The following is an 18,466-nucleotide window of genomic DNA, read 5'->3' on the forward strand; positions in this document are numbered from 1 at the left end:
ACCAAACCCCTTAATGAGTGAGAATATATGAAACAGTACTACCCTTCTGTAGACACCAACAGTGATTTGATACATATTATAGTAAGCAAAGATAATTAGTTTGAGTTCAACTATGATGGAATGACTGCAATAACAGTAATATAGCTTCCATTACATCTTCCTCCTTATAACATAGATAAAGCATGATTTTCATTAGAAGAAGTTGGTTGAATAAAGAATTCTGCATTTAAGGATGCTCTTGTTAATCCAGAAATGCATTTGTAAATGAAGTCACAAAGTGATAGACATATATAACTTGTGTGGTTGTTTTTGTTGGATTTATTGGACCTGTATACAATATTTCTGAATGAAGAGAGCAACTTCATCTCATTTTTGGATGAAAAGCCTGTATAAAAACTTGGAATGTCTAGGCCTGATTTTTGAGACATTCAAGGTCAATCACTTTCTGTTTTCTCCTAGATACGCCAAGGAGCTGGAACTTCTTGCACACCTTGTCCTGGGTCCTGAATCTCTTTGGAATCTTCTTCATTTTGGCTGCACATGAACATTATTCTATAGATGTCTTCATTGCCTTTTACATCACTACAAGACTCTTTTTGTATTACCATACGTTGGCTAATACTAGAGCATATCAACAGAGTAGGAGAGCAAGGATATGGTTTCCAATGTTTTCTTTTTTTGAATGCAATGTTAATGGTACTGTTCCCAATGAGTATTGCTGGCCCTTTTCAAAACCTACTATACTAAAAAGATTAATTGGTTGAAGACTATGGGGGTCACTTCAGATTTTTATGAAGCATTATGACTAAGATCCTAAAAGGCTAGCTATAAGGAGGAGGTCAAGTAACATTTTTCATTCTGTGCTCTCCTCCTTGCCTTGTTTCTTAGATTCTTAGCCATAAAATGGGGTTCCCATACTTTACAGGGATGTGTTTTGTTTTCTCTTTGTGAAAAAAGAAAACAATGCAGGGATGGGTAAAGGCTATCAGTGAAGCATGAATATAAACCAGAATACTGCTACCCTTGGTAAGGTTCTGTGTGAATGTTTATGGAACATTAACATCAAATATGTTTTTGTATTGAATATAATACACCCTTTACAGGTCCAGATCATCTCTGTTACCCGAGTGCCAGCCTTTACATATACTGATGAAAAAATTAGAACTTTGTGAAGCCTTTCTTTTAAAACAGTCATAAATGTAATTTTCAAAACAAACTGTGTATATTTAAAGATTGAAGAGGTCTGCGTCGTAATGAAGAAAGCAGTATAGCTCCTTGCTGAGAGGGTCTCTTAACTGTTAAATTACAGGTCTTGACAGTATAAATGGTCTGCATACAGGTTGCCAAAAATGAAAGTCTGCCTTATGGCTGTGCAGTGATGATAATTTTTTCATGAGAACTTATTTAGTCTAGTCTGTCAGTTGTCTATATGGTTGTTCTAGCACTTGAAAGTTTTCTCTTTTGTGTTTAAATGAGTTAAAGTAAGTGGAACATCCACTGAAAGTAAACTTAGCTTTAGTGAGTTTTAAAGCCACAAAGTAACTTTTGTGTGGTCTTAATTGCTTTATACCCAAACCCATGCATGCTTTTCAGGAGCAGTTCTTTAACATTGGAAAAACAGAACAGTTGTCTTTGTGTATCTTACTGTCCTGCAAATGGATGGGAAAAATGCATGTAGTAACTCTTTCAGGAATAGTAATAATAGTGAGTGTTGGAAATAGTGCTCATGTTGATGTATGTTTTAGCACTCTGGTGTCAACAATATGGTGAATATCTCTGGATATATATATATGCACAGGATGTTAGTTTATATATATAAACACACACAGTGTATGTTTTTCTAACAACTATGAAAACTAATGTTCTTAAATTAAGTTGCTTATTTACTACACTGAAAGATAAAAGTACCATAAACAGTTGAGTTTTGCTTGTTGAAAAAAACCAAACCACAACCCACAACAAAACATCCCCAAAAACCTCAAACCAGCATTCCAAGTCCATGATGCATAAGCAAGGATTGGTGATCTCTTAGGCAGTGGATTGTAAGGGGACAATACTAATGTTGTCTGTAGAGACTTGAAATTGGATTTGTGCTAAATCAAAACTGATAGATAGAGGGTACAAAATGAAAAAAAATGGTATAGACCTTTTAATTTGATTATTGCAATTTCAGAATAGGTAAGATGTGCAAAAGGAAGTGTAAGTCAGCTTTAGAAAGTTACACAAAGCATTTTTCCATCTTGGTACAAGCTGACTTAATGGGCACAATGTACTTGTGTGTGCACAGAAATGAATCCATTTGGAGTTTGCAAGGTTTCGTGTTTGGAGGCTTGTAACCTACTGTGGGCTACTCCTTGCTGTGCTGTGTTCCTTTTATAAACCTTGATTGTACGAGCTTGACTACCTTACACTCTTCGTAATACATTACTTTTGTAACTTAATTTAGCTCCTATTCCGCAGAGGAATTATACAGCTTGGAATATCTCTGCCAACTCTGTTGAGCACATGTACACTGTACTATTCCAGAGGTTTTTATATTTGTATCATTCCAATTTTTAAGCAAAATTGCAGGTTTAATACTATATTGTTCAATCTACCATAGCCTGATGGCTTTTGCCATCCAAATTAGGGGAGTATGCTTACACTAACAAAAAAAGGAGAAAATATTCTGGAAGATTTCAAGACTTGCCATTTGCTGCTCTTAACTTTCTGATTTCAGAAAGGCAATTTGAACATTCCTCTTGAGACTTTATAATGAAAGAGCTCTATTTGTTAATTTATATTTGCCTTTGCAATGCACACAGTTATGAATGCTGTTTTTCTAAACTCTAGGAAGCATCTGTTCTCAGGATGTGAGGGATTGTAATCTGAATTATATGGAGAGGTATGCAATTCAACTTGCAAAGCTGTTGATTCTCAAAGTAACCCTTTGAGTAGTAACTGGCATAACTGCATCTAAACTGAAATACTATTTTACAACTTAGATATGCAGGAGAATTTTCAAGTACAGCCCAGTGTAACAATGTTTACATAAACTAAAGCTATCATTTCAATATTATTATTTTTTGTAATGAAGTTCATATACTTTGAAACGTAAAGATTCTTTGTTCTTATTTAATTTTTCAAATTCTGTTAAGTAAATTGCTTTAAATCAGTCTTGCTTATAATTTTTTTTTAAAGAAGCTTGTTCTTTTGTGCTGTTTCCCTTGATGCTAGGTGTCTAAGTCCAGGATAAGAATATAAAAAGGTTGGTTTTGGTAGCATTGGAGTGGGTTAAAACATTGTCAGGATAATTGTCCTCTGCTGTTTTGGAAGTTCGTTTTGTCTGTCTGTAAACATGCAAGAGGAAAGCTTGAAATTGATAGAAGACAGAAAAATCTGATCTTGCTTGCAAAAGAGCACAGGTCAGTCTGTAAAGCTGGGAATGTAAGCTTTATTGTTAATTAGATGGAAACAAGTTGCAAGTAACTGATAGCCTTAACATTTTGTACTGCCTTTTGAAAGAGTCAGTGCTTTAAAAGCATTTTGCTGCTTCTGTTGCTGACAAGCACTTTTAAGTAAAGACAGCAGAGCAGCATTGGGCCTTGGATTTAATGCTTGGTATGTTCAGGGATGTCTTCCTGTATGTTCACACAGCAGTCTTTTTGCTCTCCTTTAACAGGTTGCACCTCTTTTGTGCTAAGTTGTCTCTGTGGTCTGTGTGAGTGCCCACATAATCTGAATTCGGAGTAATGAATGAATTGCTGTGTAATGCCAGCAAGTGCAAGTGTCTTAACAACATTAGTACTACAAAGTGCACAGACGAATCAAGTTGCAAAGTCTGAAATTAATAACCGTATATACAAAAGAAGGGGAGGGTCACTTTTTTTTGCTAGCTTAGCAATTTTAGTAATATTTGAGACTTGGCAATAGGGTTGAGCTCTTCCTTATTACTTTGGGGATCTGTACGCACATACCTGCAAGTGATAAACACACAGGCTCTTCCCCCATCCCTTTTCTTTGTTTTTTTTGTACCTTATGATACAGTTTCTTATAATAGCTTTCTTTGCCTTTAGTTTTTAACTTTTGAAAGGTCCCTTAAGTGGGTTATGAATTACACCTACACAGAATTAGACCTTCATAGATGTGTTTTTTAACACATTCTGATTACACTGACAAAAACTTAGGAAAGGATCTTTAGGCAAGGTTCCTCCAATTCAGCTTGAACAATGCTATAGAAAGCTTCCATATAGGCAGATAATCTTCATGTCCTGTGGCAAACATGACAACACTTACACAAAGTGTCAGTACAGAAATGTAGATAGGCCTGAAGTATTTAAATGTCCAAGACTAGCAAGAGTTGGAACTCAGAAATGCACTGCTTGACGTGTATGCTTAACTTCAAGCAAATTACTAAATAGTCTTGACTTCAGTGAGTGTTAACATTTTAGTTTAAACATTTTTTTTGGATAACGCCAGGTGCATACTGTGTGTGGTATACTGCTACAGTAATGGGAATAGGTAATGTCACTTTATTTTTGGTTTTCTCTGATGTCTCCCCCTCCATCTACTGTAGAAAAAACATTCCAATAGAATTTCAAAGAAATTGCTACTTAACTGGGTTCTGAGAGAAGAAATCTGTAAAAAACCAAAATACTCTACATAAAACCTTGATAGTTACCTGCTTTAAGAAGCAAGGTTAAATAGTTAAATGATTGGGGAAAAAAGTTATTTTTGATGCAAGCCTGTTAAATAAGGTCATTTAAAATTACTGAAACCCTCCAAAGAGGATAAAAACAGAGGTTCCTATAATCTTCTTTCATGTACAGCTGTGTCTCATGTAGTGCCAAAAAGTTTAAGAGGAAAGAGTTGAACTCAGACACCAGTACACACCTTTTGCAGCAATTAATGCCTCCTTGTTTTTTAACCACTGCTTGCATGCTTAGTGATATACTTGTCCATTATTATTTAGCTCGTTTTCTGCTGTATGAAAGCCCACTTGGTTTTCAAGCATCAGTCATGGAAAAAAACCCCAAACAGTAGGTTTTATGGACCTGGAGTGTAACAAAAATAACTTAAACCAACTAGGACAGTTTTTCATCCTGTCCATGTTGTTCCTACTGCAGAGTTAGGGAGAATTTGCAGTAATCTACAGACAATACTGATTTTTTTTTTTTAATAACCTAAGGTACCTTTAAAAAAATCTGACCTGTAACTGAAAAAACCACCACAGTCTTGTCAAGATGGAAGTATACTTGACAGAAGTCCTAGCAGTGAGACAGCTTACCCTCTGAATTATTTTGTGCATATAGACTTAACAATAAGGGTTAATTGATAGACCACTGATTTATAAAATTACTATTTCTGATCTATCAAGTTGACAAGTCCACCTTGTCACTATCCTAATTGAAACAGTATTCCTGGGGGAAAAAAGTCCTTTAGAGTGAATCTACTGATGTCTTGTTCATTATATGAAGAAAAACAGCAAAAAACCCCTCACAGCTCCTCAAACGCTACGGTATTGTGAACACTGAACCTTCCACGTAGCAGTATCCTGCAAACTTACCTGTTGTATCCTAAGAAATTTGCAGTGAGTATTATGTACATAATTCAGTGACATGCACATTTTAAAAGCCAATTTCTAATAGATGTGTAAGAAGTTAAGGTGATAAATGTGGAGCACAACAACCTGACTGTGTAGTTAGAAAGACTAACTGTAACTTAGTTTTGCTCTTCCAATTCAGTTTTGTCAAAAAAGGAGAAATTTTGTCAAGTTTGAGAAACCACAAACTGCATTGTACATGGTACTTAACATAATAAGGACGTCGAAGGCTTTTCACACTGAAGTTACTTCAGTTTTGTTCTGAGAAAATAGTGTTATCTAATGGCTGGAAAGTATGCCAGTGAAGTTTAGAGTACTGTAAATAAGTAAATATTATTTTGATTCTAAACTCAGATTGAATTAATATATTGTTTTATATCTTTGTTGTGTTAAACATATTTAAAAACACTAAAATAAAATATTTGAAAGATGACAAATGCTTAATTTATTTTATATGCAAAATGATGGCTCATTGTCTGTTAGCACTGTGACTGTGAAAGTATTCCTAAGCATAGGTGTGATGGTGTTATGAGATCTTCCTTCAGTGTGGAAGTAAGTAATGCTGACAAAATATAATTGGCACATCCTGTGGGACTCTGTTACAGGTATGTGCATATACTTCATTTCTGGAGGAATAACTGTTCTGGGTGATGTAGGAATTACAGGTTTACAGCTGTGGTCTTAAGTCTGCAGCTACCTGTAAGGGGTTTGCATTTTCTTTTGGCACCGATCTGTGACAGATTCTGGTAAAATTACTGGTTTTCAGTAATTGGAAAATTACTGAAAAATTGGAACAGGGAAACAGTTGCCAAATACGAAATTCCTGTTACTGTCAAAATTGTACTGAAGTTTGATACTAGGATAGGATAGGCACTTGCTGGACTGTTCATAGAAATCATTTGACTTGCACAAAATATTGACAGCCAATTTGGTAACAGTTTTGGTTTTTTCTAGTAGTGTCATTAGTTTATCAAAAAGTTCAAATTCTAATGCCTAGTATACCACAGCATGCAAGGTCAATTTGAAAGAGATAGGGAATGCTTTTCAAACAAGGATTCATCATTCATTTTAAATATAAAAAACCAATTCACTGTTTTTCCCCCTCACTCTGCTAGATGAAGTCATCAAAACTGAATCTGTGTCTCTTGATCACAGATAGATTCTCATGTACTCTTAATTGGAGGCTAATAGCCCTAAAAAGAATGGGGCAGAAAGGAAGAGGAGACAAGAGCAGGCAGCAAGTTTGCTTTTCTTACAGTAACACTGAAGAAGGGTCTTCAGGGAACAGCAATTCATTTCACAAATATTGTGAGGGAGAGTGGAGAATGAAGCTTGTGGGGAGTACCAAAAAATATTCAAGAGGTGACTGTCCACTAAGGAATCTCTGATATGTGAATGGAAGCACTGGAAAGGGGCTGATAGAATTAATCTGCAATTTTTCTGGGTTCTGCAACTTCATGTAAAGTCTCATCACAAAGGCCCCTTCCAGAGTTTTTTGATTCAAATAATGTTATGATGTTAGGGGGTTTTGGGGTATTTTTGGCAAAGCTAAACAGAGAAGACTTCTTTATCCTAATGCCACATTAAAAAAGATTCCTTGGTGGGTTTTTTTTAGCATTGCAGGGAGGTTTGTAATACTGAATCTGTACAGAACAATAACCTGGTGTGACTGTTGTTTACATAGGCATGAAACACATCACAAAAACTGTTTTGTGCATGATTCTGCCAGAAATGTGATGAGTGACGTGCCCATCCTCCTGTGCTCCAAGGTAAGAACCAAGCTGCACTTCATGTTATGGCACAAAGTAAAGGGAGCATGTCCTGCAGAAGGAGCAGGGTTGTGGCAGCGTTGTGCTCCAAAGGGCCTTTCAGAGGCACACTTGAATTGTTTGCTCCAAGGGGCAGTTTGACCTACAAATGCACCCAAGTCACGGAGAGGGACGGCAGCAATAAAAACATAAGGCACAAGCTTCATCTTCTGTAAAACCACAAATGTTCTTTTGCACTGCATCAGGCTCCAGCCAAACTAAACTGTAGTCAGTGCCCAAATTAGGCCTGGGTTTTTGCAGTCCTTATTTAGCTTCTCAGTGGGTCCCAGTGTGTCTTAGCAAGCTCTGCCTTCTGATACGAAACACTGACTAGGCTATGGAGGCTGTTGCCTTAGTTCAGAGTTTCCTGATGAATGATTTGAAGGTGTGCTCTCCTGCTCCCACACCAGCAAAGAGCGCTGCAGGGCGCTGTGGGGCACAGCTCAGCACCTGTGTTCCTCAAGAGGAAAGCAAAGTTTGTTAGCAAGTGCTTTAATGAGGGTGCCAAAAGTGATTCAGTCTGTGAGTAACAGGGTTGCAGGGTACTTGACCAAAGGCTCTACCTCTTGTTTCTGTCCTGGCAATTAAAAATAGCCCCCCTGGCTAATGCCAAGGGAGGTAACAGCCCCACATGGGACAGGTGTAAGCTGTCAGTCAGGAGGCTGGAAATACCTAGAAAAGCATCTGCTCTCCTGCAGGCTCTACGAAATGATCAAGAGGAGAGAGTGGAGTAAAAAGGAGAGCAGTTTGCAGCAGGCTCTGCTGAAGGCAGCCCTTGCTGAAGGCCTCTGGCTGCTCTCGAGACTCTCAACTCCTTCCCAAAGGTGGTCTTGTGTTTGGTGGTTCTGGTTTTCTCTTAACCAGGCTGTTTCCGCAAGCTGTGGGTAACTGAAAACCGGAGCTTTAGCAGAAGGCCGATGTCTGCTTCTGGCAAGCTGGAACATGGAATACCACTCAGATGCTATCTCTGTCCCAGCACTGCAGAAATGCTGTGTTGGTGATTTGGACTGGGATTTGGGAAGCAGGAACAGCCTGGTGTGAAGGCATGACCCAGTCAGGGCTGTACTGATGTAGTGTGCACACTGACCAGGAATGGGCTGGGGTTTATATGCCAGAATTAATTTATTATTTCCAGGTATAGTTGCCTACAGGGCAGTTACACCAGTAGCTAAATCCACAGACAGGCTCCTTCTCAGGCATTATCTCTACCACATCCAAATGCACCGGAGTTAATTTCAAACCTGCCCTAGCTGGTGTGGTTCACAGATGGTTCACAACCTGTCATTTTCACTTTGGCTTTCCAGGGGGGATATAGACTTTGTCATCTGATGGCTGTGATTTGCCCTTTCCCACATACTATTTATAAGTACAAATCCCTTCTCTGCTTTTCCTGTGGAATGGGAGAACTGGCAATGAATGACAGAATAGCCCAGATCACTGCAGCAGCAGGGGAAGCCACGGGATCTTCCCTGCCAGCATGTGGTGTAGTGAGCATATCATCCATAAGACTGTAGCCTGAGCTTACCTTTATCCACATTTTGCCTAGATGTTCGAAGTTCAATTCCAGCTAATCCAATGCTAAAAAATGCTACCATGTCAGATGTAGGAAGAATTTATACCTAGAGCTGCATGCACAAAGATTAAGGATCTGTCTCTGCTTAAGAAATCCCCCACATAAGCATAAATGCACATATCGTTATCATTATCATTCTTGTTTCAGCTTTTAAGAGGCACTGGCCACCAGTCCCAGCTGTGCAATATGTGGGAATTTACACCCATTTGGATACTGGGGCAGTAGGTGGTTGGGATGCAGGTCTCTGGTATCTTAAATACCAGTCTGACCACTGAAGAACTGTGAAATTCATTCTCAGGTCAGAAAGTTGCTGGCCTAGAAAGGAGGATTTCTTACTTCCATTGGTAAGAAATGAGGAAGCTTAACTGAGGGTGGAGCAACAGACATATAAATTCATCAGTGTTTCTGAAGGCATCTATCAGGAGTAAAATAAAGGTATTTTGGGTTCCTTAATCAAGAGTGCTGACTTTCTTAAAGATTCTATCTTAATGGTTAGTCATATGTGGTGTTCTTGGAAGGTTTTCTCTGTTTTCAGTAAGAGGAGTTTAGTTTTGTTTAAGGATTTTTGTACATTAATGTTCCCAAGCACAGGGAAGAAAAGGCTGAAGTTGACTTGGATTCAGATCCATATTTTCTTGTTTCCCTTTCCTCCTTTTCTTCCCTAATCACAGAAGTCTTAAAAAAATGCTTGTATGGCATTATCCATCTTCTAATCATCATTCCTGGGATATTGTCCTGCCAGATCTGTGCTAGGCATGAACTAACTTGTCAGCTAGCTACAAACACAGGCAGGGTAACTGAGGACTACCACCCTATTTAGATAAAGAAACCTAAAATGGGGTGTGGCTGACAAGATTGTTGAGTCTTCCAGGACAGACCTGTGGGGAATCTCATGGCAAAAACCTCAGAATCGTGCTCTCAGGCTGAAGATCCCTTCTGGCACAAACCTTATGTGCTACTACATCCTTTTTGCTGCCTGAGTATAGGCCAAAGGTGAAAGATTTTTGGAAGGCCTTTTCTTCTGCCAGAAGTGATTAATGGAAAGCAGACGGCCAGCAGATCGAAATAACAGCTTGGGTGCCAGGATCCTGCCAAAAGAAGTATGCTCGTGCATTAGGAGTACCGAGCTCCGGCTTTTGTCACCTGCACGTCTGTATCCTGCTCTGAGGATTTCAAAGCACAGCTGAGATTCATCCTCTTGGAAAATGAAAGCACAGTAGTCCCCGGCATGCCAAAGATTGCAATGGGCTTAATCAGACAAGCCTATTACACTGCCCTGGCTTCTCAGCTTATTTAAAACAGTGAGAATACCTTCAAATCAGTCTCCTATATATAAATTCCCTGAGCTGTAAGGAATCAGGACTACAACAAAAGAAAATAAACACATTACTAATAAAACTATTTGTTCCTGCAATGAATAGCTGAGTAAAACTAAAAAAAAACCCCTACAAACAAGAAAACCCCAAACCAAAACCCAGCCTCCTCCCCCCCACCCTCCAAAAAAGCCAAACCCCAAAAATACAAGAGAGAGAAAGAAAACCAATGTGCATGCAATTTTTCTTGGTCCCGTGCATCGTGCAGTCTAAGCCAGCTCACAGAAGCCTGATGAGCTGTGAGCTGCTGGCAGTGCCAGCTGTAGAAGCACGGAGAAGCCAAGGCTGTGGATTGATCGGCAGGTTGGATACTGCAGAGAAAGGCCAGGGAGGCAGATGTATCAGAAAGCACCCACAGCAACACCTCACGCTCCTTTCACCGCAGCTTGTGTCAGCAGAAAGCTGCCAAGTACATTGAAAGGGATGCTGCAGGCATGAAAGCCTGGACCAGAATGTGCCCCTCCTGGGAACGACCACAGCTCAGCTGAGATACCCCAGGATGGAGTGAAGTCCTACGCAATATGACTCATATTTGGCACTTAGTGCAGCTAATCTTATGCTATATTACTGAACAAATGTTAACAGCCATATAATGGCACAAAGTTCAGAAGTTCACTGTATCTCTGAATCAGTCATCCTGGACTGAGCTGGTGGATGCAGACCCTGGAACTGCGTTTGACTAAAGCAAAAGTCATCTTTATTTGGGGATTTTTGCTTTGGTTTTTGTTACTTCTTTTTCATAACCTGATACACTGTCAACAATCTTGGATATCACGAGGTTTGATTTTCAATGGATAGATTATTCGGCCCTTTCCGGCTTAAAAGTGTTTGAAAAAACACCACTTTGATCACACTTGCAAAGTGCAGATGTTTCCATTTACTGCTGCTGGGTGAATTTTCAGTGATGGCAGAACCCTGGATGATGATGCCATCAAGCTGAGGCATGTTAGGCTGCTGCTTGACGGAGCTGCTTCCTGTGTCTAAACAGAACAGAGATCTCCATGTAAAGCATCTTGCAAGCTTTGTCATTCTCTAGCTTCTATTCTAGCGTTCTGTATAATAAATCTTATATTATTATCTTCTGATCTCATTGCAGCCTTCTCCTATGAATATCTAATCTTGGTGGATGAATCTAGCACACTGAAGGATGACTTTTGGGTAGCTGCTGATTTAATTATACTGGAAATGCAGGATTGCTAAAACCAGCCATGGGACTCCCTGCATAGCTGAATCTCTGTAACTGCTATTACTTGCAACCTTGCTAGAGCATAATTTTTTGTTGTTGTTGTTCTTTGAAAGAATGAATATATCTAGGTTATTCTAATTAGTGGCTATTACGGTCATAAAAAAGCTTTAATTTTGTCCCTCTTACCAGGAGAAATAGGGAGAAGCTGTATTTATAAAATAGCAAGCACAGCAGTTGAAGCCTGAATCAGAACTATAATTATTGTGGCTTGGTTGAATCTCCAAGCCTGTCTGCAAGAAGAATGGAAGTGTTGAAGTAAAGTAAGTAAGGGTTTTTTTTATCCTTTTCACAGGGATACCTGAGGTGGTATAACTTAAAGCAGTTTGGCACATGGGACTGAAGACCTAAGAAGTCAGATTTAGTGCAAATACACAATAGAAAGGAAATTTTCTGAGTTTCTTAACTCCTGAAATGCACGAAGTCAAATATCCATTAACTGAAGTATCAAAACCATTTCTATTTCTCAATTTCATGGGCCCTGTCAGACAAAAGTGCATTGATTCACACAAGGAGAACCTTGGACGTGCTGGATGACTGTAATAGTCCAATCTCAGTGTCACTTAGGAAGCATTACTAAGCTGTTGATACTCACCTGGATAATACATTTGTAGACAACCACTACAGAACAGTATGGTTTATAATATATTCAATAATTTTCTAAAATGTGGGAAGCTATTTCAGAAAAAAAATACTCAACTTGTTTCAAAAGACACATTTTTACTACAGTCATAAATACGCAGTGTGCACCTAAGTTTTAATCAAAATGCAGTTGGAAATGTGAAGTTTAAATGTATATAAGAATTTATTTAATTGAATTGTAGTTCTTTGTTATATTCTATTTCTGAAGGTTTTATTTTCTGTTTGAATCATGTGAGTTGCCTGGAAACTTTTACCGTGGGTCTGATAACATCCTGCCAGAAAACTTTATCTCTACATGACAAGAATGGAGCAAAGGCTCACTTCTCTCTCTGAAAGGACTCCTTCCTTGTGATCACTCCTTATGATCAATGATCCACATGCTATTTCTCTAGATATGTCCTGGCTAGCCTCTTAATTTTTATTACTTCCCTAATCTGTTGCTGGGTTAATTGAATCATTAGCCCATGTCCTGCTGTGAATGCCCACTGAGAGACAGAGAGGTCTGTTTGGTTGGCAGCCCTCAGTGACATTTTTTAGAAATATGTATTTTGTGGATCATTACTTGCAGATCTTTCTCCTAAAGATCTGTCTTTGGTTCTGGTTGTAACTGACACTGATGAAGTGAGTGACATTGACATTTTCCACAACCTGCACCTGTGAGCCCATCTGCAACCACAGACCATCCATTTTCCCCAGCATGGGCTTTTCAAGTCTCTGTAGCATATTGTATCTGAAAGCCAGCAATTTTTAGCAATAACTACTTCTACTTAGTAGGCAGTCGTGTCAGACAAATGTCTCTCCAAACCATAGCGTAGGAGAAACTTTTTAAATGCATGGATTCTAAAAATGTGATGAATGTATTCTCAGGGTATGAAATAGGTATGCCTAGACACATCTGCCTTCCAAACAGAAAGGGGACAGCTAGGAGGTTGTTTAGTTTTATTTTAGAATGGAGCATGGTTTCTCCTGGTGGTTTGGTTGTATACAAATAATATGCCCTCTTTAAACTGTGATATGTCACATTTATTGTACCTGTCTTGGATTTTAGTCTGTGTAGATTTTTAAGCAATATCTTGTCTGTCTTTCTGTTACACACTCAGTTAGTTTTACACCTGGGTATGCAACTTTTTCAATGTGACATAAAAAAAAAAAGTTGTAGTTATGTAAGGGTTGGAAAGCAGGACAATTTTTTTCAACGTTCGCTTTGTGCTGGGCTGTACAAAAGAGGTCAATGTCATTACTCCTTTTGTGCAGAAGGACAAAGAGTCTTTAAGAGAAGAGAAATTAGTTGCTGCAGGTAAACCTGTAGTAAAGCCCTGATTTTTTCATTCTTGTCAGCAGACATCTTTGCCCTTGTTCCTGTCACACAGTTCATTATCCCCTTGCATTAGTACTTACTCGTGCTTCTGCCTGTCTGCCTTTGGTTTTTGCACCCTTTTCTCTTCTTCACTCCTGAACACAGGAGCCATTTAGGGTTCTTACGCTCCTGAATGGTTACCTGTAGGGACTTTCTGTTCTGCTCACAACCACAGCCAAACTTACCCTACAGGGTTAAATTGTAGAAATCTCATTCCATTGTTTTAGCTGTGGGATGCAGTATGCACAGGTACTTCTGGGAGATGGCTTAGAGCAATTACATTAAGTGCAGAGATTAAGCACGGGCCTCCATTGTACACCCTTAACAGAAATCAGTTGCCAAACCTTACCATGGGACATCCTTCTGAAGTCTGTAGCTTGAGTGGGTGAGTTTTACTAGACAGCAAGAGGGCAATTCTTTCATGAGATGTCTGAAATACCCACCTCAACATGAATTGCACAGAGCTGTCTCAATTAAATCATTTAAAAAACTATTTCAATTGGGCAAACAGCATTTTTCCCTTATAAAGCACTGAATATTTTAATCAAAACTTCTGAACACAAATTTCTGGACTAGAACCTCCAATGTGAGTAAAGAAAAATGAATCAATGAAATAAGGTATTAGTAAAATAAGACATTTTACTGGTGGTGGTTAGGCAGATCTAATTATAAGAACCACTATCATCAGCTCTGCTGCACTGTCCTGCACTGAGCACCTGGCAACTAACTAGAACATGATTATATGTATACACAGTCAAATTTCTGTGAAAGAGGAAAAATCTGCTACAGGTCCCTTTTTTTTGTGTGAGGGTGTGTGTTCTATTATCTCATATTCAATTGAGAATGGAACCCTTAAAGGACTGGATGAGTCACATATGTTGGCAAAGGTTGCTTACTTTCCACATGCTGTCGTAGGGTGTGGGCTACACAGTTTTTGCAAGGAAATCATGCAGGCAGAAAAAGTAATTAATTCATTACTTTTATGTTTGTTAGCATGATAGCTGTCAAAATACTGCTGTAGATAAATAACTTCTTGTAGGTTTTTAAGAGGTTTGTCCTATCGAGATAAGCCCCTCCAGCCTGGCTATTGCAAATGGCCTGCCATCACATGCTGTGCTTGTAAAGCCTGCTACAAACAGGCACCCTAGAAAGAGAGGTGACCTTAAGAAAGACCTGCTTTCAGGGAAATTGATTGAAGTGCGGATTGGTAAGTCAGCAAATATTATTAGGATTTTAGCATTGTTTATTTGTTTAAGAAGGAAACTTAGTCCCTCAAAAGCAAATGGCCAACAATATGTGCTGTTACTGTAGAGATGCTCTCAGGTTTAGAGCGGTGCATCAGAGCAGTTTACAGTAAAGACCACCATCAGAGTACTCTGAGCACAATAAGGACACCCTGTAAATAATGTTAAAGGTCATGAAGCCAGGGTAGCACATTTTTTTCCCAGGGAGGGATTTGCCTGGGGGCAAGCCATTTTCTATTGCCTCTCTCCAAGCCCCCTTCTGAACATAGTACAAAACTCTTAGGCACAGTCCTCTGCATGTTCTTCCTCCATGACTGAGCTTTGCTTTGTTCCCATCAAGGTGTTATTTACAGCATTTAGGCTTAACCCTGGAGTGGCTTCAGTGAGAGACAAGGCCATAAAAACACTGCTCAACATCTTGTGCGCCTGAGTGTCCCTCACTGGTTTAAGCTTTACAATGAGAGAGGCAGCGTCGTGGAGGCAACCAAATTCTTTTCAGCAAGACAAAGTCTTGGAGGCCTTTTGCTCTGCAGTGTAATTCCCCTGGTATAAAGTGCCCTGGGTTTTCTGAGACATGTAATCCTCATTAAACTTCTTACAAAAAACTTAGATAACTGAAAAATTTGTAACCTCTAAAACTAAGTGCCATGCATCCATTTGACACAGTAACTGCTACAGCCTGCACCATGAGCAGAATGTCAACAATACAGCACAAATGAGTAGCTGTTCTGATATTTATTTCAGGTGAGAACTACTGCACCAATCACTCAAACCTATTGTTCCGCATAAGTGATTTGGAACATATCTCTTTGAGTTTCTCAGTGAGTTTTGCATTAATTATGTTTTGTTTACAGGTCAGCATTTGATTGTATGATTGCCCCTCCCTTTCTTGGATTTATCCCCTGCAAGGAATGAAGCCTATTAATGAACGTATTTCAGGGTGTCAGGACACCTGATGGTTTGTAAATCTATCAGGAAGATTAAAAAAGTCTTATTCCTTGAAGATTAAAGAAAAAAACAAACAAAAAAACCACCACCCAACAACGACAGAAAAAATCCTAAGGCAATGAAAACTGCAAGAAAAACAAAAATTAAGGAAAAAAATGTTATCAACCAAATAAAAATTTGGAAGAACAAATAAGTACAGGTTCTTCTGCATAGGGTTGGCTTTTATTTCAGTTTCTTCTTGCTCTTTAACAGAACCTTTTCCACATCCCTCTTACTATTTATTTGGGAATAAGGTACTTTAGTGTTGAACATGTACAAGAAGAGTGTCCAGTGTCTCCACACACCATAAAAAGAAGGATTGGATTTTTAGTTTGCTTTCCCTGTAGAGCCATGGATAACCACCTTTCATTAGCTATGTAGTTGTAAGCTGCTCTGTGTCTCCATTAGTCTTAGGAGGGACTCCAAACAAGTTGGTTCCCTTGTTGACGTTCTCAAATTTGGTTTCCGTTTACTTTCTCAGCTCTAAAATCACTGGTTAATATTAGCTGGTGTTCCTCTGAGCTAAGGTATTATCTCTATCAGATTATTTAAATGTGTTAGCTCTGTGTGGACCTGTTTTAAGTGTGTCTTAGAATCTGGTTTAAGTTAAACTTCCTCCTAGTAGTTTAAGCTAAACTGAAAAAAGGTTATTTAAAACTGTTTAGGGAAAAAAATGGAAAGGCATTAAGTTTTTTAGACTAAAACATCCTGGCAGCATGGGCCTCTGTTGTTGCCCCCTTAGGGCTTTCTAGAGGCCTAATTTGCGTAAGGGTAGTAGTAAGGTATCAAACAAAAGGCGTAGACAATCTAATATCCCTGCCTCTGGGATGATGAACTGAGCAATGATTTAGGCAGCACATACCTAAAAGAAACAGTGATAGGAACAGGATAAACTTAAATGATACCTCCATTTCCAATGCAGGGATTTTCTGACTCCAAACAGGTTACACAGCCATATGTAATTGTTGAATGGATTAGTAATTAGTAATCCTTGCTAGATTTCTCTTCCACAAGCCTGTCTAGTTTCCCCTGGAGCCCATATAAACATTCAGCTTCTTGTGTCAGGTAATTGTACTGGATTGCACTCCTTCATAGAAAAAAACCCTCGGCTTTGTTTGTTCTGAACTTGTTTCTTGTTAGCTTCAACTATTTTCCACCCTCTCCACTTTTTTAATCTCTGCTATATCCCCTAGGTCAGCTTGTTTCAGAATGAGGAGTCCTAAATCACTTAGCTGTTCATTGCTAGATCTTTGGTAAGGCTTCTCTACTGAATCTTCAACTTGAAGGTCTGCATCTGGAGGGGAGAGCAAACAATGACTGCAGGCTTATGTCAAAAGTGAACGTAAGTTATCTAAACTGTTGGGTGGACACTACTATGTACTGTAGCCACTTGCTCTCTTTTTGTTGCTCACATACACTACTTCAGTCACTGTGATTATAAATTGTGGAGAGAGAAGCAGAGCTTGTGTTCAAATGGCAGTAAACTTCTAGTGACCTGTGGGTTGTTTTTTTTCCAAGTGGTACCAGTAAAACATGTGACTCTGATGTCAGTTATACATAAATATGGCTGAATGCATACAAAACGGTAACAGTTCAACTGCAACTGGCCCCAAAACCTGAGAACTGCTGAATTTTCAATAGAAAACCAGCCCATTCAGAGGGAGTGCACCTACATAGGAGGTGTGTGCACTGAATGGTATGAGGAGATCACTAAGAAGAAAGATCCAGAGTAATTCAGGTTTGCTATGGCAGGCCTGAAGCTGTGCGTTTTTGGTGTTCTAAGCTTTAGAAGATATGCTGAGAGAAATAAGCAGGGTTGTATGAGGGAGGGGTGGGGGAAGAATGAGTAAAAAACACTGGCAGGCAGAGGCTGTTGCTACAGAAGCAGAGTAATGCAGAGGAAGAGTGATGCAGAGGAGTTTGTGTGCCTTTGCCTTGTCTCACAAAGGAAGTTATTCATTGCTTTTTTTGCTCAGGGTGGGGCAGTAATTGCTTTCCTGGATTGCTAACAATAAAGCCAAACCATTACTGAAATATTAATCTTTAAAGGAAAAAAAAAAAGGCAGAATGCTGATGTCACCTATAAGCAACTGAACTCTTATTCAGAATGGATTTATAGTACTGGTATGAATAATAAATGCATCTCTTTAAATACTGAGCAACTTATACCACAATCTATTTTTACTTAATCAGATCTCTATTTATTCCTAATGTACGTTTCCATGCACAGTAAGACACACTGGGTTTTTTTCCTACTGCTATTTATTTTCTCAGTATGTTGCTTTCCTTCTTGATTCACTAAGACATATCTATCTGTGGAATGCCACACTGTCTTATTTGTAACTATCAAAATGAAACATCTCTTGGGTCTTTTGATGTGAAAGCATTGGACTTGCACAAAAAAACCCATCTGTTGCTTATCTTTTGATGTAACAAGCAGGTGCTGACTGGCATTATGTTGGGCCTTGCTGCTAATCTGCTCTCTTCTTAATATCCTGGAAAATTACTGTTGTACCATGTGTTCTGGAAAATGAATTGTGCTATGATGTATTGTTCATATTACACAAATATAATTTTTATTTGTAAATGAGTTTTAACTTTCTTGAGGAATTCGAGATCATGTCATAATCCAAGCAAGGAGGGAATAATATGAATTTT

The 18,466-nt window shown here is 38.8% G+C and overlaps 1 protein-coding gene across 2 annotated transcripts in view; it reads left to right on the forward strand.

The window, feature by feature from the left end:
• SAMD8 (sterile alpha motif domain containing 8) overlaps positions 1 to 6,014 on the forward strand; it is an 18,647-nt gene extending 12,633 nt beyond the window's left edge. For both annotated transcript variants that reach the window (XM_048311100.1, XM_048311101.1), the window contains one exon: positions 460 to 6,014. In XM_048311100.1, the coding sequence (XP_048167057.1) occupies positions 460 to 764 (305 nt within the window). In that variant the 3' untranslated portion in view covers positions 765 to 6,014. The remainder of the gene's footprint in view (positions 1 to 459) is intronic.
• Positions 6,015 to 18,466: the final 12,452 nt, after the last annotated feature.

The sequence above is a fragment of the Corvus hawaiiensis genome, chromosome 8 (assembly GCF_020740725.1).
Source record: "Corvus hawaiiensis isolate bCorHaw1 chromosome 8, bCorHaw1.pri.cur, whole genome shotgun sequence".
NCBI lineage: Eukaryota > Metazoa > Chordata > Aves > Passeriformes > Corvidae > Corvus > Corvus hawaiiensis.